The sequence below is a fragment of the Haliotis rufescens genome, unplaced genomic scaffold (assembly GCF_023055435.1).
Source record: "Haliotis rufescens isolate VD_foot unplaced genomic scaffold, xgHalRufe1.0.p SCAF_19, whole genome shotgun sequence".
NCBI lineage: Eukaryota > Metazoa > Mollusca > Gastropoda > Lepetellida > Haliotidae > Haliotis > Haliotis rufescens.
Window position 1 is genome coordinate 12,483,053 of NW_025963879.1, and position 26,807 is coordinate 12,509,859.

General features: G+C 41.6%; 2 protein-coding genes across 3 annotated transcripts in view; one reads left to right on the forward strand and one right to left on the reverse strand.

Annotated features, from left to right (window-relative positions):
* Nucleotides 1-16,686, reverse strand: part of LOC124138969 (cleavage and polyadenylation specificity factor subunit 5-like) — a 57,452-nt gene extending 40,766 nt beyond the window's left edge. The window contains exons 1-6 of one of the 2 annotated variants that reach the window (XM_048398886.1): nt 16,534-16,686; nt 11,781-11,981; nt 10,448-10,511; nt 5,873-5,962; nt 3,452-3,527; nt 1,278-1,392 (exon numbers count right to left, since the gene is read on the reverse strand). In XM_048398886.1, the coding sequence (XP_048254843.1) occupies nt 1,278-1,392; nt 3,452-3,527; nt 5,873-5,962; nt 10,448-10,511; nt 11,781-11,981; nt 16,534-16,661 (674 nt within the window). In that variant the 5' untranslated portion in view covers nt 16,662-16,686. Of the gene's footprint in view, nt 1-1,277; nt 1,393-3,451; nt 3,528-3,592; nt 3,669-5,872; nt 5,963-10,447; nt 10,512-11,780; nt 11,982-16,533 lie in introns of both variants that reach the window. The other variant, XM_048398885.1, reaches the window with a different exon arrangement.
* A 167-nt stretch (nt 16,687-16,853) lies between these two features.
* LOC124138915 (kelch-like protein 13) lies at nt 16,854-25,537 on the forward strand. The gene is made up of 5 exons (XM_046505818.2): nt 16,854-16,936; nt 19,207-20,327; nt 21,454-21,631; nt 22,666-22,880; nt 25,198-25,537. Exons 2-5 carry the CDS (start codon nt 19,212-19,214, stop codon nt 25,519-25,521), a joined length of 1,833 nt encoding a protein of 610 aa, XP_046361774.2. The 5' UTR covers nt 16,854-16,936; nt 19,207-19,211; the 3' UTR covers nt 25,522-25,537.
* Nucleotides 25,538-26,807: the final 1,270 nt, after the last annotated feature.

Genomic DNA, 26,807 nt, shown 5'->3' on the forward strand with positions numbered 1-26,807 from the left:
AGTTGAGAAACGACACGGGTTATAATATCCCGAAACGATATATATCTTTAAAAATATTTGATTGTTACTGAGACACGTGACATCGAATAAGTTTCTTTGTACAGCTGCAGACGAGTGGGATATTGTTCCTTTGTGTGGATATTCACGGATACATTCCTCGAACAAGGAAGCTGCCTAAAACTTATACACATAAATTTGGTAGGTTGTAATTATGATATCTGCATTTTGTTTTCCTTCATTTGAACCGATTCGTTCTTGTTTCTCTACGTCTTGGTTGGGAAATTCTTCAATGCGCGATAGACGTTGTTGTCACAGGTCTTTTCCTTTGTAAGCGTGTATATATTACCGTCAATTATTAAAATGTGATTCTCTCAGGCAATTTATAAAATGTGTAAATATTTCAGTCATTTTGACTAAAAAATCTGTCCAGATTGATCAAGACGATCAAAAAGGCCTACAAACAACACAACAGATTATTATGTTGGATTAGAAGCCAAACAACTTAGAAATGTACTTTTCAACGTTACATTTTCAGTCTCTTGGTGATGACATTAAACATCAAAATGTTTGGAATTCGTTGTCATAATAATACAGATGGAAATGTTTTTCAGTCACTTTGTAAAATAACTGAATATTAGACGTTTAATAAATTTGTTACACATTTGACAGTAAAAAAATATGCACACTATAAAAAAAGCATATGCTCAGGTGAAATATATACTTTGTGTTGCAAGTCAAAATAGTGTAAACGAAAATCGCAAAATAACCAAGCAAGTGACTTATCAAAACTTCGTCACCATTACCGATGCTACTCACAAAGATACCTACATTTCCTTATTATCTCGAAAACTGTATTTCATTTTGTTGATCAATGTGACCATACGCCCTTATTACTACCCATAAAAGTGACTAATGCGCTTACGAATGGCGCAGCAGAGGTCGCGAACTAGTCTAGATTTCTGCTATACATCCGGGTATTCACTGGGGAAAAACAATAACAAAGGCAACAACCAGTCCTGGGGAATTGCGTTAGATCAGTGCCCCTTTAACAGTATGAATAGTGCAAGCCTGTTTCACAACAGGAAAACAAAAAAAGTGAAGTGATTCCGACCAAACAACTGACCTTAATCATTTGTTAAATACATTAATATTTTTTATCTTTTGATCTTTGTGGGATTTCATTTTGAAATATTGTAATAAACAACATCATGAAGTCTCAAAGGTGATTTTGTAAGTTCTGTAGTCGGAGCCGCATGCGCCCAATGGTGAACACTGACCTGCCCAGAGCTTGTGGTAAACTTGAGATGATGGGACCGTAGCCTGCTGCGTTGTCATACAACTCAAACAATGGTGCTGCGACAAGCTTGTAGTTCCTAGGTACTGCGAATAAAGCTGACAACAAAACCGACATCAGATAACAGTCACCAGAAATAAGACATAAGACACTAGACAGGGCAGTCAATAGCTATCTTAGTGTCGGCAGCCAAGGTGTCGGTGGACAAGAACACTTGTTTGTTGTTTATGTTGTTTGTAATTTTACCCCGAGGTCAGCAATATTCCAGCAAAATAACAGTGTCATAGTGTCTGGACAGACAAACCAGTGGCTGATAGAGTGAGCAACAATCCACACCATCTGCAGCTCTGTCTGTTTGGAAAGTGAGTGAACACAGTTTTAGAACCGGTCAGCAATATTACAGCAATATTACAGCAGCCTAAAGAGCCTGAGCCATGCAAACCAGTGTTATATTGCATAAGAATGTGTGATGAATTAATGTGTGAAGTACTAAGAATGTGTGAAGTACTAAGAATGTGGGAAGAGATAAGAATGTGGGAAGTTATAAGAATGTGTGAAGTTATAAGAATGTGTGAAGTACTATGAATGTGAGAAGTTATAAGAGTGTGTGAAGTTATAAGAATGTGTGAAGTTATAAGATGTGTGAAGAACTAAGATGTGACCATACAAGAATGTGTGAAGTACTAAGGATGTGTGAAGTACTAAGAATGTGTAAAGTACTAAGAATGTGGGAAGAGATAAGAATGTGTGAAGTTATAAGAATGTGAATGTGTGAAGTTATAAGAATGTGTGAAGTACTAAGAATGTGTGAAGTACTAAGAATGGGTGAAGTTCTAAGAATGGGTGATGTATTAAGAATGTGTGAAGTATTAAGGTGTGACCACATATAAGAATGTGGCAATATGTCAGTCTGTCACAGGAGCTTGCTGCTGTGTTTAAGCCCTGTGGGCAGCCATGCTGATTAAGTAACAAATCAAAACATGCAAATGAAAATATATTAAAAAAAACAAGCAAAATGAAAATTTAAGTAAAAGGAACATTCCAGAACACTAAATAACAACAGACACTGAGACTAATGACGAACTCCTTTGATCACATTTATATGTGAACTGGCCCCTTTATGCTAGTCCAACTTGTGGAAAGTTATACATGTTGTAAGTGAATGTAGTTTTATCACAAAAATCCTCTCTTTTGTGCATCTTCCTGTTTACATATTCCTGTATTCAGTTTTTATCAACTGTCGGTTCAACTTTCTCTTATTCCTTATGGAACGCCGCAGTGGTCTAGTGGTAGAGCGTCCGCCCGGAGAGCAGAAGGTCCGGGGTTCAATCCCCAGAAGCTTCATACCAAAAGACGTTAAAAGATGGTACTTCTTGTTACCCTGTCTGGCGATCAGCATTAAGGGGCTGAAACAAGGACTGGTCGGCTCGGAGTCAGTATACTGTGTCTGAGTGGGGAATTCATGTTAAACTGCGACATGGTGTCTCTATTGGCTAGCACTATAACATCAGCATCAATCCGGACTAGTACAAGCAGTCACACACACACATGTACATGCACGTCGCTATATAAGTGCTATAATCTTGGATGCGACGTTAAATCCCCATTTCATCTCACCTCACATTCCTTATGTCTCCATGGTAACAGGCCAAGAAGAACATTTCGCTGATGTAAGACAGCAAAAGAGTGTGACCGAACCTAGTAGTTTTAAATTATCCTTCAGGTATCCATGGTAACAGATCCAAGAATAGCAGTGGATTCTCAATAATCTCACCAATACAAGAAAGAGGTTTTACAAGTCCATGATATATTTCCTTTTTCTTCACGTAACCATAATAATAGGCAAAGAATTACATGCTGATTTTCAATCAACTGGCCAGTAAAGGAAGCAGTGTCGTGTCTCTGTGTGGTTGTCAGCAATGTCTGAGTAGCCATGGTATGGTAACTGCCAAAAATGACATGCTGCGTTTTCAATCATCTTGCCAATACTATCCAAGGTTGTCATGTCTTGGTGTAGTTGTCCTCTATCCTGGACATATCCATGGTATAAGGCCAAAAATGACATCCTGAGATTCAGGCAGCTCACCAATAGAAGGAAAGGGTGAGTTGAGTGTGAGTTATTCCGTCTAAGGAGGGTGTAAAACCTATGGTACATACCTTGGGCTGGCAGTTGCACCAAGCATAAGCTTTTGTGTTCTTTGGGTCTGGTTATATGAGGTGGCACAAAGGGATACTGCGAGATAAGAAAGCAAACTAAAGTCAAGCAACATGTGAAAGAAGAAACGACACCTGTCTTACCTTTCTCCGGTAATTGTACCAAGAATAACCATTTGCGTTCTTTTGGCTTAGTAACATGTGCGGGCACATACGGGTACTGTTAATGAACAAAGGTGTCAAGGCATTGGAAAAAACAAACAATGACATACTTCCATTACTTAAAAATGCATCAGTTTTGACAACTCTTACAATTTCTCAAAATATACCTAAGTCATACAATTCAACAATAATACTGGAATGAAACAAGGGAGGGTAAGATATATGGATGAACGACTTCTTTATTAAAATTAGGAGCGACGTTTCGTCGTAGGTTCTAACACCGTAATCAAGCAGGTGATGTTCACAGGTATATGTACGGGTAGGAGGCAGTGTTTATAGAGTTGAGTAGATTGGAGTGGAGTGGAGAAGCCTGTTTTATACACAAAGGGTAAACATATTAGTGAGTGAGAGAGTATGGTTTTACGTCGCTTTTAGAAATACTCCATCAATATCACAGCAGGGGACACCAGAAGAAATCGACTACACGTATTGTACCCATGTTGGGATTCGAACCCAGGTCTTCGGCGTGATGAGCGAACGCTTTAACCACTAGGCTACCCACCCGCCCTGGTGAACATCTTAGCCGGTGAAGCCAGGAGTTTAAACAAGAGGATTATGACTGATTGGGGTCTTTGATGAGTTGATGGTATGCAGCAGGTATGTACTAGAATTGATCATGGTTGATTGATGGTTAGTCTTTTGATGTTGATGGCTTCTTGTAGTTTATTGACTGAAATGAAATGTAGTACACTGCTCCTGATGGTTCTAGTTTGTGGCTGGATTGTGGTTTCCCTGTGGCTTTAATTGTGTTCTGAATGGTATGACGTCTCTTGAAAACTACATCAATGTTGGCCTGTTTCTTTAAGAGTCTCTGGATCTTGTGGCTAACTGTTCCAAAGTGGGGGAGGCTGATCACAAAGGGTGCAGATTGTTGACTGGGAGATTTCTGGGTTTTCTTGGCAATGTTCTGTATTGTCTGTTGTACCAGCTGTTCGGGGTAGTGGTGATCGAGCATGATGATCAAGGCTATCACTAACCCGCTGCGTACCATCAACTCATCAAAGACCCCAATCAGTCATAATCCTCTTGTTTATACTACTGGCATCACCGATTAAGATGTTCACCCTTGTGTGTACATAACAGGCTTCTCCACTCCAGTGTAACTACATCCTAATCTACTCAACTCTTTAAACACTGCCTCCTACCTTGTTATGCTTGTCAACCACACTCTGTGCTTGATAACGATGTTAGAACCTATACCGAAACGTTGCTCCTAATTGTAATAAAGAAGTTGCTCATCCATATATCTTATCCTTACTTAGCACCCCAACTTCTAATTGACTCTCAAAGAGGTTATGTTATAAAACAGTAACCTAAAGTTGGAATTCTGCTTCATAAATGCAGTGTGCAAAATGACTGCCTCTCTCCTTGCCTAATGCTCAGGCTTTTACTTTAGGGACTTGGTTTTTCAGATATTTGTAACAAAGAATGTTATTGCCAGTGATGGAAGTGAAATGTTAAAGAGTTACTTCCCTTTACCTACTGGCTTTCGTTGAAATTACTAAAATTAGTTAACAGGCCTGGCCGATAGATAAAAGAATCGTTCCCACTCTTTTATTTATTTGCTTCCACAGTTGTGTAATTTGGGCTTATATTGGTAAAGCAAGTAATAAAAATCACATCTCACTGCATCACAAACTGGCTTGTTGAAATTTAGCGAATCTGAGCAAGTCTAAATAAATCCCTGACAATACATCTGTGTTTAAGATTCCACTGACTACCCCACATGAGAAATTCAGCCTGTACAGTAGGCCAGTCAAAGCCCCCTCACTGACCCTACTTGTGTGTACACGTAGTTTGTACAAGTTTTGTCCAGCTGTCCTACAGACTTGTGTTAGGAGACTTTGAAACTATTTCACACACTGCATAAATCCGTGCTTGATCTGGCATAAGATTTCCCACCAGTTCTACACTCTAAAATATTCTAAACATTCTAACAAAGATAAAGAAATTTCTTTTCTTCAATCCAGTAAACTTTGATCTCGTACCATGTGTTGTATTCAACAAGTTCAAAGAATTAACTATTATGTTCTTGTAAAATCCTATTAGGAAAATCAGGTTGTCTTCACAATATTTACAACGTTAAAAGGACATTGCATATTGGGCTACAGTATATACTACACTTTTACAATGCAATGTACCAAACATGGTTACTGTGTTCCAACAATTACACAACTACTTGAGCTGATCATAACGCTTCACCTGTGGGGGTTCGAAGTTCGGTCTCCACCAGTTGCCAATTGTGTCTTCAATTAACCAGTCCATAGGGGCTCCATCTTGTCTCCCCAGTGTCTGCAACAGAAAGTCACGTTGAAAGATTTGCAGCATATTTCATAACTATGTTGTTCAGACATCACACAGATTGGTGTATTACCTGATGCACAGCAATGAAATGCTGCTTCAATCAAGGACGTTACAGTAAATGAAGGTTATAACAAACTCGAAGGGACCACTAATTTTAGTTCGTAATAACCGTAGTTCATTATAAGCATATATACACCATTTATACAACAAATTGTCGGGACTAAAATATAAGTTTGTTATATTGGTCAGTTTGTTATAAGCGTGTTCGTTTGAAATGAGAGAACGAGAGATATCTGTAATGGCTTAATCCTTTTGGCAAAGATTACAAGTGGAAATCTGGATTTCAATTGGTAAGACATTGGATGTCGATTTATACAGTACATTGTCAGGTCTTATCAAAAGAGTATCACATCAATGGTAGACAACCATTATGGAGATATGACACATTCAAACTTCCACATGAAAGAGAGAGAGGGGACATCTGGGGGGGATATGTTGGGGGAATATGTTGGGGGAGACATGTTGGGAGGACGTGTTGGGGGGACATGTTGGGAGGATATGTTTGGGGGACATGTTGGGAGGACGTGTTGGAGGGATATGTTGGGGGGGGGGGGGACATGTTGGGAGGAGGTGCTGGGGGGACATGTTGGGAGGACGTGTAGGGGGGATATGTTGGGAGGACGTGTAGGGGGGATATGTTGGGAGGACGTGTAGGGGGGATATGTTGGGAGGACGTGTAGGGGGGATATGTTGGGAAGACGTGTAGGGGGGATATGTTGGGAGGACGTGTAGGGGGGATATGTTGGGAGGACGTGTAGGGGGGATATGTTGGGGGAACATTTTTGGGGGACATGTTAGGAGGACGTGTTGGGGGGATATGTTGGGGGGGGGGGGGGGGGGGGGGGACATGTTGGGAGGAGGTGCTGGGGGGACATGTTGGGAGGACGTGTAGGGGGGATATGTTTGGAGGACGTGTAGGGGGGATATGTTGGGAGGACATGTAGGGGGGATATGTTGGGGGAACATATTTGGGGGACATGTTGGGAGGATGTGTTGGAGGGATATGTTGGGGGGGGGGGACATGTTGGGAGGAGGTGCTGGGGGGACATGTTGGGAGGACGTGTAGGGGGGATATGTTGGGAGGACGTGTAGGGGGGATATGTTGGGAGGACGTGTAGGGGGGATATGTTGGGAGGACGTGTAGGGGGGATATGTTGGGAGGACGTGTAGGGGGGATATGTTGGGAGGACGTGTAGGGGGGATATGTTGGGGGAACATTTTTGGGGGACATGTTAGGAGGACGTGTTGGGGGGACATGTTGGGAGGATATGTTTGGGGGACATGTTGGGAGGACGTGTTGGAGGGATATGTTGGGGGGGGGACATGTTGGGGGGGACATGTTGGGGGTAGGTGCTGGGGGGACATGTTGGGAGGACGTGTAGGGGGGATATGTTGGGGGGATATGTTGGGGGAACATGTTTGGGGGACATGTTAGGAGGACGTGTTTGGGGGACATGTTAGGAGGACGTGTTGGGGGACATGTTGGGAGGACGTGTTGGGGGGACATGTGGGAGGGGGATATGTGGGGAGGGGGGATATGTGGGGAGGGGGGACGTGTTGGGGGGACATGTTGGGAGGAGGTGCTGGGGGGACATGTTGGGAGGACGTGTAGGGGGGATATGTTGGGGGAACATTTTTGGGGGACATGTTAGGACGACGTGTTGGGGGGACATGTTAGGAGGAATTGTTGGGGGACATGTTGGGAGGACGTGTTGGGGGATATGTGGGAGGGGGATATGTGGGGAGGGGGGATATGTGGGGAGGGGGGACATGTTGGGGGGATATGTAAGGGGGACATGTTGGGAGGACGTGTTGGGGGGATATGTTGGGAGGACGTGTTGGGGGGACATGTTGGGGGGACGTGTTGGGGGGATATGTTGGGGGGGGACATGTTGGGGGGACATGTTGGGGGGGACATGTTGGGAGGACGTGTTAGGGGGACATGTAGGTGGGACGTGTTGGGGGATATGTTGGGGGAACATTTTTGGGGGACATGTTAGGAGGACGTGTTGGGGGGACATGTTGGGAGGATATGTTTGGGGGACATGTTGGGAGGACGTGTTGGAGGGATATGTTGGGGGGGGGACATGTTGGGGGGGACATGTTGGGGGTAGGTGCTGGGGGGACATGTTGGGAGGACGTGTAGGGGGGATATGTTGGGGGGATATGTTGGGGGAACATGTTTGGGGGACATGTTAGGAGGACGTGTTTGGGGGACATGTTAGGAGGACGTGTTGGGGGACATGTTGGGAGGACGTGTTGGGGGGACATGTGGGAGGGGGATATGTGGGGAGGGGGGATATGTGGGGAGGGGGGACGTGTTGGGGGGACATGTTGGGAGGAGGTGCTGGGGGGACATGTTGGGAGGACGTGTAGGGGGGATATGTTGGGGGAACATTTTTGGGGGACATGTTAGGACGACGTGTTGGGGGGACATGTTAGGAGGACGTGTTGGGGGACATGTTGGGAGGACGTGTTGGGGGGATATGTGGGAGGGGGATATGTGGGGAGGGGGGATATGTGGGGAGGGGGGACATGTTGGGGGGATATGTAAGGGGGACATGTTGGGAGGACGTGTTGGGGGGATATGTTGGGAGGACGTGTTGGGGGGACATGTTGGGGGGACGTGTTGGGGGGATATGTTGGGGGGGGACATGTTGGGGGGACATGTTGGGGGGGACATGTTGGGAGGACGTGTTAGGGGGACATGTAGGTGGGACGTGTTGGGGGATATGTTGGGGGGACGTGTTGGGAGAGCGTGTTGGGGGGATATGTTTTGGGGATATGTTGGGGGGGATATGCTAGGGGGGATATGTTGGGGGCACATGTTGGGAGGACATGTTGGGAGGAAGTGTTGGGAGGACGTGTTGGGGGCCTATGTTGGGGGGACATGTTGGGAGGACGTGTTGGGGGGATATGTTGGGAGGACGTGTTGGGGGGACATGTTGGGAGGGGGGATATGTTGGGAGGGGGGGACATGTTGGGGGGATGGGTTGGGAGGGGGGGACATGTTGGGAGGATGTGTTGGGGGACATATTGGGAGGACGTGTTGGGGGGATACGTTGGGAGAGGGGACGAGTTTGGGGGGACGTGTTGGGAGGATGTGTTGGGGGGATATGTTGGGAGCACGTGTTGGGGGGATATGTTGGGAGGGGGGACATGTTGGGAGGGGGGGGACGTGTTGAAAGGGGGGGACATGTTAAGAGGACGTGTTGGGAGGATGTGTTGGGGGGATATGTTGGGAGGGGGGACGAGTTTGGGGGGACGTGTTGGGAGGGGGGGACATGTTGGGGGGACATGTTGGGGGAACATGTTAGGAGTGTATCTTGGGAGGACGTGTTGGTGGACATGTTGAGAGGGCAAGTTGGGAGGACATGTTGGTGGACATGTTAGGAGGATATGTTTGGAGGACATGTTGGGAGGATGTGTTGGGAGGAATTCGAGATATCTGGAGACGATATGCATTCTATCAAAGTAAGCTCACATATTTGACTTTAGTTTCTAGTGGATAGTTTACTTGTCTACAGATAACTGAAAGGCAACATGCTTCAGTCTCATTCAGCCAGGCATGGTATATCCTCACTCAAGCAAAGCAATGGTTAAACCAAATTACGTATCATACAGTGTTACCTCCCTTGATGTGACAGGGGAGGTAATGACAGCAACATGGTTAAAGTCACACTAACAGAGTCACCTCAAATTCTTGTCCACATATAATTATCACACCATGTGGTGACAACCAAACAGACATAATCTTAGCCTATATCAGTGTCACTAAACTGGGATGGGATACCCGGAATACCGGAATACCAATAAATGAACAGGGTTAACTGAGTTTAAGCTGTACAGACTGTCACCATACTTTTGCAGCAATCATATTTCTATGTCATGGAAAACAGATACATTTGAAGAATTGTCTTTTAAGATAGTTTACTGGAGGATTTAAACATTCAAAGAGTTTCATGTCTTTGGTGTGCCAGGATCCGATAATTCAACCTGATTATGATCCTTGGTTTGTCAGAACCATGCTCATGAGTTGCACCAAAGTGGTAAAGGTCTAATGTATGCATCACTGTGATAACTGAAACAATGTTCAAAGTGGTGTTCAAGCCAACCCATTCCCTCACTCTTGTCGAACGTCCCCATCAACAGTGAGTGCCTGAGTTGGGTTTAACGCTGCTTTGAACAGCATTCCAGTTATATCACAGCATTTCAGCTTGATGTTTGAGGAAAGCCTGAAGTGGTGCAGGTCTCAGACATTTACCACTTTGGTGAAACCCTCAAGCACGGGTATGGTGCTGACAAACCTTGAAACATAATCAAGGTGAACCAGGATCCGAATTCACAATCATAGGTTTCTGACGTTTCTGACACAATTGTCCCCATAAGAACTCAAACAGTGGTAGTACTCACCTCTGTCAGTAACCGCTTGAGACCATCGACCTGATCCTCCCCGGGGTTCAGCTCCCCTCCAGGTCTGGCGGAGAGAGGTGACAAGTAAGCATTAATAAGGTGTCCTGATAGACCACGGCATTGTCAGCGCCAACCTGACCATAAACTACCTAATACACCATATGTTTACCTGTGTACTGATTCATTTCTTAATTCTGAATCAAGTTCTAAAATAGTATTAACTATGTTTTGTACTAACCCAGTCTGATAACTACACAGGTTAACACTACATTACCGAAACAAAACAAAATGCTGAATTAATATGATCTATCAAAACAAGCCTCAAATAACCAGTGATGTACGTTGAAAACAAACAGGTTAATATCAACAAACTTACATTGGCCAGGGCCAGAAGGCGCACTGAGAATTGTACTCAATAATTCAAATAGTGTATCGCGATACATATTGTATCATGACCCGATTGTTGTCATACGTATCGACACATGAGGTAAGCATAACGTGTCACCCCGATCACTTAGTACAACCAGCACACTATCATAGACCATGTCTCCACTCTCTCAATCTTGTATAAAGGGTGTGTTTCAATCTCAAAGGGAAACATCATTTGTGAATGTATTTTTGAGTAGATCTTAGGTTAAATAACATACATAATAAACACTTGATAAAGAAACTTGTACCGTATTCGACGTAATAAGTGCCCAGGGCAATCTCAAAATTAGAAATAGGGGGCTCTCATTAGAATATTATTTTGGTGGAAAAAAAAAAGGGGGTGAAAGATAAATTTTGTGGTTTATGCTGACAGCCTGAAATGTTTATATATGAGAGATACATTTTTCAGAATTTAATTGCCCATAATTAAGGGTGCATGTAACACACGAGTGCATATTATACACAAATAAATAAGTGTTGTGTACATTGATCAATCGGAAGGGGTGCTAATTGGTATTTTTCACTTGCCAATATATTAGCAAATATCGCTGTGGGCATTTATCACGTCGAATACGGTAATACTTTTAGAATATTGAATCTTATATGTACAACTGAACATTGTAATGAGAGTGAATGGGATTTTCTTGTAGTCAAATAGAATAAACCATTGTCAATCTTCAAGAAAACTAAAAATCACTGCAGCACAATCAAAATCTTTCCATAGAGATGTTACATCATCTATATCAAATGGACATCACAGGGTCCAGGAAAAGCTAAGTGCTAACAGGTAAGTGAAAGATTTTCACATGTGTAGCGATTTCAACTTGGCATCTTCTCTCTGTGAACTACTTCTCTGAACAGAGTGGCTATGTGTTAGTCTAATTTGTTATTTTCTCACACGTACAGTTTGAAGAATGTAGTTCCAAGCTGTAGGAGTAGAACATGAGGGAGGCCATGTTCGTGTACAATGAGCACCCCTTCCACAGAGCGACGCATGCCGATCTTTTCAAACTCCTCCCTCATCCGCTGGAAGCGTGCGGGCACCGAGCTGTCCTTCTCATACAGGGGCTCCTTCGTTCCAAATGTGTAATTGTTGAGTGGATACCTGAAACAAACGACCATCATGTTGTACGAGACTACGACTAAAGACTGGATACATCAGATCCAACTAAATGAAACAATAAATGATATGCTTCATCCTGTGTCGGACCGCCTCAGTGGTCTAGAGGTAGAGCGTCCGACCGGAGAGCGGAAGGTCCAGGGTTCGATCCCTGGCCACGTCATACCAAAAGACGTTAAAAGATGGTACTTGTTGTTACCCTGTATGGCGCTCGACATTAAGGGGCTAAAACAAGGACTGGTCGGCTTGGAGTCAGTATACTGTGTCTGAGTGGGGTATTCATGTTAAACTGAGGCATGGTATCTCAGTGGGCTTGCACTATAAATCGGCATTAATCAGGACTAGTACAAGCAGCCACACACACATGCATGCACATCGCTATATCGGTAATCTTGGACGTGTCGTTAAACCCCCCTATTCCACCTCACCTTATCCTGTATCAATAGGTATCATTTCATCAATTTGATCCCAAATTGTCTGCACTATGTACGCATCAAATGGTTTTACAACTTGTTCTGATCAAAATTATGACTCCATCAAATGTATATAAGAAACATGTTACTCGTGATTATGTATTGTTGTGTGTATTGAAAACATGAACATTTTGCTATGTCCATTCTATCAGTGCTAATTACCCCCGGCCTCCCGTTTGCCCAGTGTCCATTACCTATTACTTATCTATGATAACTTAAGTACTGGCTTCCATACCTTCAGCGCTAATTACTGTAAAGTGTTTGCTTCCATTGTCTATTGCTAATCACCTATCAGCGCCAATCATCTGTTGGCTTCCTTTGCTAGTTTCTACCCTTTGTTATTTTCCACCTTTTGGTATCTTATTAATTTTGGTGTCCTTACCTGTACATATATATGCTCTCTGCCTCATGGCATTCATTCACCTGATGAACAAGTAAGCATATACTCCGAAACATTGTGTTCCTCATAATAAAGAAGTGGACATCCATATATTCTCTTCCTTATGAACATGTTGGACTTATCTTTACGATCTGAGTTACCATTACATGCATGCCCTCTGATTTGAATCAAATACTGATTACGTATAATTGACAGAAATCAACATGATTAATGTCATCTGAAGTGTAGCCAGTGATGTTTCCATTACGCTTAATAAATAATCCATACACCTTATATATTTTTATATAGTTTTAGTTGGGTTTAGTGTTGAATACTACTTTGAACATGATTTCTGTTTTAGTCACAATATTTGCAATGTGCACTCGAGGGGCCCCAGGGTGCCCAGTAGTCTAAGTGAGTGTCACTGTCATGTTCAGTTATAGGCAATTGCTAACAATCTGTCAGCATGGTCAGTCAGTTCTCCCAAGAAATATACACAGAATTTTAGTACTTTTCAAAAACATATATAGCAAGCCACAGTTACTAAGAGTATCATATAGGCATTTGTAGATTGTTGTGTGAGTCTAGCTGTCTGTATACCATGTATACGTTGGCAGACAGCAAATACATATATTTCTTATTCATTACCAGTTACATAAAGGGACAGTACATCAACGGCTCTGTGTGGTTTTAAATCATGCATGAAATACCTTTCGAGTGTGAGTGAGTTACAAAATACCAATTGCCAGCTTGATTAGATTAGAAGCCAGTGTGTATCAAGCCTAGATTACAATATTATTATAAATATGCCTTGGTTGTTATAATCCGAGGCACATGCAAACAAGCAAAATTGAGTTGCATGAACCTAAAATGTTCCAATACTTCAGAAATAACACATCAAAACTTCTTACAACTGGTAAGTGGCCAAACTGTAGTCTTGCCTCTAGGCAACATGTCAGCTCGCTACCGTCGAAACATGAAGTGAACGGGTTACCGGTGTGTTATTACCTCAAGTTGTGTATGTGTATAGATAGCCGAGAGCCACGATGTAGTCCTACAGTCAAGACATGGTCCTACATCATGGCCCAGAACACCACCCTCATAAATCCTATTCAGAGTGTGGTGGCCGATTACATTCATATTTTTCTGAGAATTTTTACAACTACAGTAAACTATGTTTATAACGAACAGGCTTATAACGAACTGGCGGATATAGTGAACTGGTTTTTAGATCCCTGTCATATGCTGTCTATATGCTGTTTATATGCTTATAACAAACTACGGTTATAACGAACTAAAATTTGTGGTCCCTTTGAGTTCGCTATAACCGTAGTTTACTGTATTTCCCATGGGTTTGTGACTGAAAGGTGGATATCGATGTATTCCCAGATAATTTCCCTATCTATACACGAGCTTGTCATAATTTTATTACCACAATTTGAGGTAATAACACACAGGTAGCCCGTTCACTTCATGTTTCGAGGATAGCGACCTGACATGTTGATATGGTGTATGCATGCACTAGATTTCTATAGTCTGTTTCTGCATAGGTTTTCTACAAGCCATGTTGTTCTTAATGCAATCGGAAAACAACAACTTCGCACATTTCCACAGAGGATACTTCAAGCTATGTGTAAAACATGGGCTATTTACAAAAGACCTGACATGTTGATATGGTGTATGCATGCACTAGATTTCTATAGTCTGTTTCTGCATAGGTTTTCTACAAGCCATGTTGTTCTTAATGCAATCGGAAAACAACAACTTTGCACATTTCCACAGAGGATACTTCAAGCTATGTGTAAAACATAGGCTATTTACAAAAGACTTTTAATGGATTGATATATGAAGCGGAATTAGAAACATGGAATAGATAGAGAGATAGAGAGAGTTTTGAACTGGATCTAACGCTGTAGTTCCATGTAAATAGGTTACCTATTTCAAGCATACTCGAATCACCAATGTCAAAAGTGTTTGTCAAACAACAAACAATGTGGTATATTTTTCCATCTTCCTGCTTGATAATGATCACAACATCTAATTCTGAATAAAGTACACCACTGATAGTATTTCATTGAACTGATCAGGTTCTAGATTGGAATTACCTTTGATAAGTATACTTGTGTTTTATTAGATACTATATGCACATTTCCTGGTTAATATCTGTCAGCTTGGGCTTTACCAGGTTTACAAGTTCGATAGCCTGTGCCTAGAAGTAGTGAACATGTTATTCTCGAGCATAAAAATGCCAAGATTGTAATAGCTGTCAACACTTTGGACAACGTAAAAGATTATCATCTTAAAGCCAGTGAGTACACCTGATATTAAGATTGAAAATACTAAACCAAATGAATCCGTCTTTTCTTTGCATGCTTTCTACATGTTCTATACATGTTCCTTCTAATATAGTCAGTTGGCCACAAGCGGAAAAGAGGCTTAGTTTAGATTTTCGTTCCCACATTTTCCTGTATACCTTAAACCTTTTGCATTACATAAAGGAGGTATCTGTACACAATTTTCATTGGGTAGCAAGCTTGCAAGTGTGTGCATGAATTTTCTGGGGGTCAAAATTGCATAAATTGAAGGAAAAATACATAATTTGACAAAATTGGCTGTAACATTTTTATTAAGTAATTAAACTATCCAACTTATGTCTTTGATTACAGGTAATGTGTTCGGTTATTTGAACTTGGCAAACATTTAGTTTCATTTAACTGTTATTTTAATTCTTAGTGGAAACATTGATAAAAATAATGTTTTTTTACTTCATTTTCAAATTGTGTGAGTAGGTAATTCCACTGAGAATTTGTTTGTTGACAGAAGGACAGTATCATCGGTATATATACAGATTGAGTTAAAGTGCATCCTGCAAGCGCAAGAAACATGTTTTCCGCTAGCAGAAACTGCTTCATTCAGCTTGTAGAAAACCCATGCAGAAACAGACTACAGAAATCTAGTGCATGCGCACATCATGTCAACATGTCACCTGGCTATCATGGAAACATGAAGTTAACGGGTTACTGGTGTGTTATTATCTTAAATACGTGTATCGATAGGGACATTATTTGGGAGTAGAGCGATATCAACTTTTCAGTCACAAACCCATGGGAAATATTTTTTTAAATCTCAGAAAAATACAAGGGTAATCGGCCACCACACTCTGAATAGGATTTATGAGGGTGGTGTTCTCGGCCGTGATGTAGGGTCATGTCTTGACTGTTGGACCACATCGCAGCTCTCAGCTACACCATTGCACTCCAGAATGCTGTTTTTTGCTTGCACATATATATATATAGAGATCATTATATTGCCAAGTTTGTATACCAATGATATTATGCATAAAGCATGCCCCAGATAGTACAACGGTTAAATGTGAAAAAATAATTGTCTTCAGAAGCCAACTTTTTTTCTAATCACACGTTCGCGCCGTTTAAATTTTCAGATCGTACTCAAGTCATATCAAAGAAACCCTTATAGATTACGGGCAAGATTCAAATCAGGCCAAAAAGAATGTCCACGCATAGAACAACAGCAAAAGCAGTCATTATAATGATAGCCTACGCTGGTCGTATAAACAGTCAGGCATCTCTTTGTCGGAAAGTTGTGCCGGCTACATGGTCTGTTTTGGGGTGGAAAACAGAAGGTTTATATCAGATGCATTTGGATAGTCAGTAACACAACTTACAGATTAATCGTTCTTTCAAGCGTCATTGCAACTGATCCTGCATACTTTGACCCGAAAGAAGGGCCAGTGCTGCCCGCAGGCTGTCCGGTTTTCCTCGGCCAACCCGAAACTCTACCATGTGTCGCCATTTTGTCTTCGTTTAAACGTTTCGTATGAAAAAAATATCTAACGTGTGCTAAAACCTTTTCAGTTTATTTACATGCTATATGTAAATTAAATATATTAGAAACTGTAATATGACATTAATGAAATTGCGAAGGAAACAAACAAATACTTCGATAAAAATGTTAACTTTGTATGGGAGGATTTCCAAAGGGAGATAAATCAGCAGGTGCCCGTGGGAAGTTCAAACTTCCGCAACGTTTGTTTAGGGCTTTTATAATCCTTTCCTCTGTCCCATCATGTAAGATTTCATCAAGTTGTTTCACATGTTCTTGCATTCTTATAATTTGCTACATTATTTCGACCATGCTCTAGACCGTTAGGGCACTGGGTTATTGTATAATTGGATCATGAAGTTTTAAATCAGCCAAACGGGTTATAGCCAAAACGCCATCTCAGCAAAACGGCACCGAGGGAAAATTGAATCGATTGTCTAAAACGGCACCACGCGTGGCGAAAACGGCACCTTATTTGTTTTTTTTACCTTGGTACTGAAATAAATGATATTAAACTCACATGGTCACGTGCAAACACAAATAATAATTAGGGAAATGTTAATATGATTTAGCATTATTTAGCCAAATTGGTTTATGGTCAGCTCCGCACAATATATACGGGAGTAGTGCACTTTACCGGGCGCACTTTTTCAGATCCAATTAGCGCTGTGGGGGCTCAAACGCGCTTCGCCGGCTCATCGGCTCTGCTAATTAATATGTTAATTAGCCGACGCTCTACCACTGGACCACAGGCGCTATCACATGTAATCAGTGTTCGTTTAACGGGTCATTAGAATCCCCTTTGACATGCATGCGTAATTCAGTAAACAATGAATTGCGCATGCATGTGACGTCACAGTCCGCTCGCCCATTCATCTTTTCTTGAAACCACACCCGCAATTGTTTATGTCAACATGACTGACCAATCGGATTAACGCTTGAAAAGGTAAGAATTTATGGCTAACCCTTGCCCAAAGCAAGCTAACCCTAATGACCGAAAAGGGGTTTGGGATCGTAAAAATGTGTAAGTTTCCCTAAGACCGAAAATGGGTGTTGGATTGTAAAGACATGTAAGTTTCCCTAAGACCGAAAAACGGGTGTTGGATCGTAAAGACGTGTAAGTTTCCCTAAGACCAAGAACGGGTGCTTGATTGTAAAGATGTGTAAGTTTCCCTAAGACCGAAAATGGTTGTTGGATCTTGAAGCGAGAATCACCAGAGCGTGAGGCACGGTAACGGTATAACGAGACAGCGGTGGCACTTTAGCACGGTAATTGAGCCGATGTACCCACCCTGAGATCAAGCATGACGCTCCATTTTATACTCCTCAGGGAATCTATTTAAACCAGGCGGGCATGGCCCAAATGTACACAGGACATTGTTTAGTTATGAGTAAAGGTACAGTTCGGGTAAGTATGTAACTTCACTTTGGGGGAGGCGCATAATTTTTCTTAATTTGCTCCAAATATAATATAACGTGTGGATGTCAGCGGTGTGCAAAATGTATTTATACATTTTGCACCGTGCTGTTTGGCATGGTGTAGTTGGGGGGTTTGGTTTAACACCATGCTGGTGTGTGTACGATACTCTGGCTGCCTGCTAACTACAGCGGGAGCCCAAACTCTTCTGCCCGGGGGAGTGACAGTATCTTTGCTGTGGGTCCTGCCTGCCAAGCACGGTGGAGGGACAACTTGACCCGCAATAGGGTCTGTGTGTGATTTCTAGTCCGCGGTAGGACCTTGCTTATCGCCCCCGCCTACATCATCCACACTCTGCCCATTATATCCCACAAAACATCATTGTTTGTTAATCTTTCCTTCTAAGGTAGTCTGAACATAATCACCTTAAAACAGGTTTACATTAGAAATTAGCCTCTTCTCCTATTTACTCCCCAACTCTTGACTGGGAGGCGCAACTAAACTTATTGTGAAAACATCACATGCTTTGAAGTTTTAAGTACCTTTACTCAATGTCAAGCTGAAACTGTACTTAGGACAATATTCATCTGTGAACAACTGTGAATAACTGTGGAAGACAAGACAATGTAAATAAAGCATGTATTCTACAACATAACATAGTAAAGCATGTAAATAAAGCATATATACAACAACATAAATCGTTCTTATTGTTATTAAAAATATAGGTGCCGTTTTTGCCAAATGAGGTGTTTTCACCCGAGAAATCTGTTACATTTTGTTGAGGTACCGTTTTAGCCTGAACCCGTTCAAACACTACTGATCCACCAACTAAAGTTTCATTTGGTAAGGTGAATAGTCACAGTGTCAAAACATGTATTAAAAAAAGATAAGTAAAAAGAGCAGATTCCTTTGGATTAATGAAAGAAATAAAGCAAACAAATAGAAACTAATGTTATTTATGCTTATATTTATACTTTTTAATGTGGACAATACTGCATTCGTATGACATTAGTTTGGACTAGTTCTTTCAGACGTTTGCCTTAGTCTTCAATGCTGTGGTTATTGTATGTAAATTGTGATCAGAACTTCTGTTTACAGACAACATGGATGCGGGAGACTCACTTAACGATGAAACAGACGAGAGATGGACATGTATATGTACAGATGGGACAAGGATTGAGATCAGTCTACAACAATTTGTACAACACTCAGGCTACTTCGCCGCGATGATAAGAAGTAATGTACAAGAACATCTGACGAAGGAAATCAGCCTGGAATTGCTTTCAGTGCAAACAATGACTGAGATCCAGAAGCTGTTGGATATATTGTCCTGTCGACTGTTTGAAATGGAGGCAGAGCTGCAGGTGTTTGAAATATTCTCACAGCTTTCAGACCTGTCAGAAATGGACATGTTATTGACAGCTATTGACTACCTGGACATGCACAAGCTGAGGAAGCTTTGTGACAAGTTCTTTTGTTCACTGCATGAGTCCAATATGGACAATCTTTCCTATCTCCTACATCTATGCACTAACTTCACGCTAAAACAATTAGAAAAGAAAATTCTGTCATATTTGCTTAAAAACGTTTGTAGTATCCTTAATTCAGAAACATTCAAGATGTTGCCTTTTCCTCTACTGAAATGCGTTTTAGAAAGTAACAAGGCAAATGTTTCCTCTGAGTGGGACCTAGTTACAGTCTTGGATGAATGGGCTATGAGTCATTGTCAAAATGAATCTGATGAAAAAAATATTTTTGAATTAGGGAAATGCATCAGAATTTTATCTTTAACAGATTGTGAAAATTACGAGAAGCAGCTTGCAGAAATAAGAAATAAATGTCTAAGAAATCAAATTAAAACAGCTATATGTGAACGTGATGATGATCAAGAGAAGTATATTTTAAGTCATCCGTCTCACAACCAGAAGAGGAGAGGTCAGAGTATACTCCTAGCCATGAGAGTCCCCTTTGGGAATAAACTTGACAGAGCATGTTCATTTTCTAAAGACTTCAGTATTGAGAATAATGAGGATATTGTGTTCAACGAGAGTCATCGGTTGTCAACGTCCATCCCGTGTGAAGCTCTGCGAGAGTTTTGTGTGTGTACACTTGGACAGTATGTGTATGTAGCTGGTGGTCAGCGAAAATACTCTCTGGCTGGTCAGTTTGCGGTCAGTGATATGTACCGGCTGGACTTGGACAACCTGCAGTGGACGACGGTAACTACCTCTCATATGATATCTATGCAGATTCAAAGAACTTGTGGGTTCTAAGGACCCTGCTTATCATGCATCGTTATGGGGATTCAGCAGCAGAATAATTGCCCTGTTGTCCAAATAACAGACCATGTAAATTCCCTATTTTCCCATTTTCGTCAAATCATGTTTGCAGTGAGTGTTGCCCATGCTTCTTTCATCACTATTACAGCTAAATGATTGCAGCCTGAAAAATAATCAGGTCCATGCTAATGTGTGGTCCACTGCATGAGCAACGCTCCATGCTGTTTTGGAACTGTGATTGGACACCCTGAAAATCAGTGGCAAACTGGTGACTGGGGACCCGTGAAGATGCAGGGTAGAATAGGTACTGTGCTTGTCGTAAGAGGCAACTAACAGGATCGGGTGGTCAGGCTCTACTGACTTGGTTGTAGCATGTCATCGATCCCATTTGTTTGGATCGATGCTCATGATATCAGTCACTGGATTGTCTGGTCCAGACTCGATTATTTACAGACCGCTGTCATATACCTGGACTATTGCTGAGTGCGGCATAAAACAACAAACCGACCAACCAACTAACTGGTGCTGGGAACATGAGCTATGATCCAGGCATGGCACTGTGACCTTCAATCTGCCATTGTCCAACATTGTTACATCCCAGCCTCAATACAATCAGCTGCTTTGACAAGCGTGGGGTACATGGACCCTATTCTACCCCGGAATCCCCTTCAGTCCCTCCCATGTAAAAGTTTTTGTCATGAAATGATTGAAAAATGACCACATTAAACCTGTGGTTTCTATGTAACACCTTGTACACTGTGTGTGACTATCATGTATTTGTCGGGGATGGTGTAGCCAAGTGGTTACGCGTTCACTCGTCACGCCCATGGGTACATTGTGTGAAGCCCATGTCTGATGTCCCCCACAGGAATATTGCTAAAAGATGCGTAAAGCCATACTCACTCACTCATGTACACGTTGTTCGTCAAGTAACAAATCTTCAAGAAAGATACTTTCATGTACGCTATAGAAATAATGACCTTATTGTGTGTTAATGTTTAGCATGCATGATGAATGTAGTAAACATGGAGAAAAAATGCTGAAATTGCTATTGTTTGGTGTCCAGGTGAAGCCGATGTCTGTGAGGAGGTGTTTGTTTCACATGGAAACTATCTCTAAGCAGCTGTATGCTGTCGGGGGCATCAACATTGATGGGGAACTGTCCTCCGTGGAGAAATATGACCCGGTGACAGACCTGTGGACCCCTGTACAGAGTCTGGACTATAACATACATGAACATGCAGGTGCAGTGAACAAAGTCGGTATTCCCTCCAAACGTTATCTGAGACACAGCTAGGCCACAATCAATTAGTTATTAGATTTTCATATACATGTATATATTTCGTAAACATGACCATTTCATCAAGTATAGAAAGCAGGGAATTCATCATGTTCATGGAGTGATTTTTCTTCATTAGTAGATTGGGTACTCGTGTCGGGTGGGTACTGAGTAGGACCCGGGTACCCACAGGACTACCCGGACCCATGGTTAGTCACATGATATATTATTTAATGAGAAAAAATCACTTCTATAACTCCTTGGTTACCTACAAATCGCTAATGTTCGGATATCTTTCTAACTATAGGCACATTCCTTCTGACTTTAATATGTTTTGAGTAAAGATACAGCTTCAGTCAACTTCAGTGTATGCATGACCAGATCATTTTATAGGTGTATCTAAATACTTTTTGCCAGGGGTACAGTAAAACAATTCCAAATCTGACATTTTGTACCCAACTCCTGAGACCTACATGGGGTCACCGGGAAGGGTCGGGTAATAGGGGGTCTTGTACCCGGGTAGTAAATTTGGACTCATCTCAGCGCTGGAGTGTTGGGGAAGAGGGTATTGTGGTTGGGGTAGTTTATTGTGGCCAAATCATTCTAATGCCAAATTAATAATAATTATGATAAGGTGAAACAAATGATGTCATTATGATGCACATTGGAAGTCACATTTCCAATGTTCTTCCAAGTTTATTCTGCTGTACAGCCCATTTGAGTGTACGTTTTGGTTGTCTAACCTGTGTAGATACCAATCCCATGAGCAACACAAGTAGTTTATTCAACAATTTCGGATTAATTTGTTGATGTACTTAATATCTGTGAGTTTGAATTGTTTTTCTTGCTTTTTTTTGCAGTAGCCTTGTGGTTAAACTGTTTGCTCATCTGGTTTTCAATTACTAACAGTGGAACAGTGTATGACAACCAGTGATATTCCGCATGATATTGTTGGAGTATTTATGAAATTGTTGTAAAACCTCACTCCTCCCATTTCAGGTTGTGGCCATGGCAAGTTGATGTACATCTGTGGAGGCCATGACGGGAAAAGTCATGTAGAAACGCTGTGTCGGTATGATGGGACAAGTGATACATGGTCTCGGTGTGCCCCGATGTTGACAACTAGATCATGTCACTCTGTGATTCGCCTCAATGACAGACTGTATGTGATTGGTGGCAGCAAGATAAAGAGGTTCAAAGTGTATGGAATACAGGTAGGGTGTAGTAATAACATGCTTGTCCTATGTCAAAGCTTATATATGACTATTTAGCCAGCATATAAGCGAGAGGGTGGGTGGGGATTAGGTCATCATCGGGTCCGCCTGTCCCTCCGTATATCATTTCTGGAGTATAACTTGAAAACTGTGAAAGAGTTTTTATCCTAACTTAGCACATGTATTGACCAGGGGCTGGAGTAGTGCCTTTTGCTATTGTGGGGGCTGGGGGGATTTGTCATCTTCTGATGACTCTTCTTTATCAAGGATTAATTTTCTTGTATACATTAAATCCTGAAGTAGTGTGAGCTTGGTGAGATGTGCCTCTCATCAAAATAGATAGGGGGCGACAGGGTTATCCCACATGTTTCTGAGGCTAGGGAGTTAACTGGCTATAAATGTCCAGTTTCCACCCTTGCCGAACTACGCTGGAATTTCATGGCTCAGTTTTTTTGTAACGCCACTAATGTCTGTTTCAAGTTATGTCCCTGCTGTGTGCCTCCTATTGACCAATCAGATTCAACCTCTCATATCCCTTGCATTTGCTTCAAACAATCAATCAAAGTCTATATTGGGATAAAACTGGTCTTACTTCGTGAAGTGCATCAAGTCAGGTGAGCATTTGTTTAAAAACATGACATTTTTTGGGAAATTTCTGTTGACACAGAGTTGGTGACACGCATGCTTTGCAAATCCTGCAATCTCCCAAAATCTGCACGACAGTTTACGAACCAGATGTCGGTTTTGTTACGCAATTTTGATTGGACTATGCAGCGGTAGAAACTAACATATTTAGCCCACTAGTCCTTATAATGATATATAGCAAAACCATTAAAAATGGTAAATTTCTACTAGTCCTTATGATATCTTAATTATTGGGCATTTAGGCAAGGACTACAGGACTAGTGCCAATTTCTAACACTGCTATGCATAGACTCGTTAGTCCAGCCAAAATATACCTCCATAATTCCAGCCTAGTCCAGCAAGGTTGAAAGCTGGACTTTTATAGTCAGTTAGCTCCCTTGCCTCGGGAAGATGGGTAATCCAATAGTAAGACCTTTGCTCACCACAAGACCGGCGTTGGAATCCCAACAGGGAAATTCTGAGCTAGAATAGGTCCCAAGTAACCTATGCTGATTGTGAGAGGCGACTTAAACAGTGGATCGGGTAGTCAGACTCAGTGACTTGTGGATGCTATGTTAACATACCCCGAACATTTGTGATTACATGTATATCACTGGATTGTCTATCCGAGATTATTATTTACTTGCTGCCGCCATACAGCTGGAATACTGCTGAACACCGAGTTAAGACTACAAACACATACACCCTTTCTCACTCTTTCTAGATGCAAAGATTCAAGGTAATATGCTTCCATGTGGTGCTAGTGTAACACTACATCCGACACCTACATGATCCTGTCAGGACATATTGAGGTTCTCCCTTAAAGGGGAAGTGTACACGCAAAAATCACTTTCTTTCTTTTTCTAAACAAAACGCAATTTTAGAATTAGTTAGTATCTGTGTTTGAAAATATACGCTCATTTTTTTTCACAGTGAAAGTAGGAAGCTCACAATAGTGTTAAAATGATATGTCGTTATGAGGCCTTCGTTTTACGAGCGAAATAGGCCTGAGTTATCCCCCTTAGATTATGACGTAATTGGTGCCAATTCAACTGGGTCCCTGTCTATTCTCAACGCAAAAGATATCAAGGACCAGTTTGCGGTAAAACAACATGGTCTACGACACACTCCGGCGCAGTGGTGACTCAGCATAACACAATTCTGGCTGGCATCTGAGACGCTAGAATCACAAAACTGTACCTACACCACGTGAAGCGGCTCTAACAAAGCATGATGACGTCATAATGTTTATCAATTGGCACCAATGACGTCATATTGCAAGGGGCATAAGCCATGGTGTTTTTGTTATGGAAATAGAACACTTGGTAAATGTGAAAAATATAAATCGTTTTAATGCAAAAAATATGTTAATTAAATATGATGTTTTTATATTTTTGTCTATGACACTTCTATGTTAACACTTTTAATGTGGAAAAAGTACAAGAAAAATTGGTTCATTTCCGTGTGAACTTGCCCTTTAAGCTAGAAGTCCCTGTGTCTACAACAAAGTTAGACCTAACTTCCATGGTTACAAAGAGGAGCCTATGTGCTCAGTGTGTCCTAGCCTTCATCCCGCCTACCTAATGACTGAACAGTGCTGATTGTTGACAGTCATAATTTTGAAATAATGTTTGTTATCATTAAACACGTAAAGAAATATGTTTCCTGATTTCACCATTTCTATTCCTCACAGACCATCGAGTGTTATAGCACCACAACAGACCAGTGGAGTGAAGTGCGAGCGGAGTTTCCCAGTGTGTACACAGCATGTCAGAGTATCTATTCCCGCCCCCGATCCAGTCGACTCTTGGTGCTCGGGGGGTACAGCTACAAGCATCGCGCCTACACCATCGAGATGCACAGCTTCTGTGAACGAACGTGCACATGGGCGAAAGTGCCCATCTCATTCAACAGCAGACGGAAAGACCAGAGAGAGGCTATCATTCTTGAGGTCAAGGTCAACAAGCATTTGGCTGATCAACTTGTGAAAAATAAAAGATCATGTACATTGAAATAAAATACGAAAAATGTCATTGTTTTTGTGTTTTAGTTTACTGCATATGTTGTTTCCGATTTTGTTGAAAAATGAAGATAACTTCTGAAGTACAGTTCAGCATGTTTACATGGCGATGATTGAACCATTTTGATTTGATTTTTGATGTATTATGTGATCAAATTGGGATAAGAGATATCTCTTGGAATTAAACATATATGGAGAACAGCAATAATGAAGGATGGTGTTCATCAGTGAGATAATGGCTCACACAAGCACATTCAATACACATTCAATCCTCATAGGCTAGTGGCTAGTTTTAGACAAATGTATTTTCAAGGGAAGTACCACCAATGCCTTTTGGGGTTTTCCTTGAATGGTTGTCATGTGAGGCGATACAATTTTGCTGTACAGAGTTGCCTCCCTTAGGGGTGCCAGAAACCTAAGATCGTGAGTTCAAATCCTGGTTCTCCTTAATTGTTTATAGGTTTGTTGGCATAATAACAGTACTCTTCAATGTAGAGAGAAGTGATGCTGTAGCCAAGTGGTTAAAGCGTTTCCTCATCACACCTAAGGTCAGGGTTCAATTCCCCAAATGGGTACAGTGCGTGAGCCCTTTGTGGTGTTCCCGGCGTGGATATTGCTAAATGCAGCATGAAACAATACTTACTCTTCAAATTCATGAAAGGTTAGACGCCACCAAGGTGCAGCATCCTGGATATCCAATGTATTACATCTTCATTCTGTTATGATAAATACCAGCAAATTCGATTAGCTAAAAACATAATGTCATTTACATCTAAACGGTCATCAAGACTGCTTTCTTTGATGAAACGAACTAAGTCATATTCCTGAAAGTTAATCCTACCCCTACCCAGTCTTAAGATTTAAGACAGAAATTGCTAAACTTAAGCCTTTGTCTCGCTTTATGAAAGTGACTTAAGTAAATTCTTGAAACCCAAGACAGAAAACGTAAAATAAAATTATATAAGTATATTCCAAGACTTAAAAACAACTTATGTTCTTTTATGAAAACTACCCGGGTAGACTAGGTCTGCAGCAACCCATGCTTGTCATATCAGACGACTAAAGGGTTCGGATGGTCAGGCTCGCTCACGTGGTTGGTGCAATGTCATCGTATCCCAAATGCGCAGATCGATTAGACAGCTAATGTTATGAGACTGTGTGTAACATGGAAACCAAACGAGCCCTATTCAGTGCATGAAACCATGCGTTACAGCACATTGACACGATGTGTTGATCGGATACCACAAGACTATAGCACATGTTACACAAGATACCAAGCAACA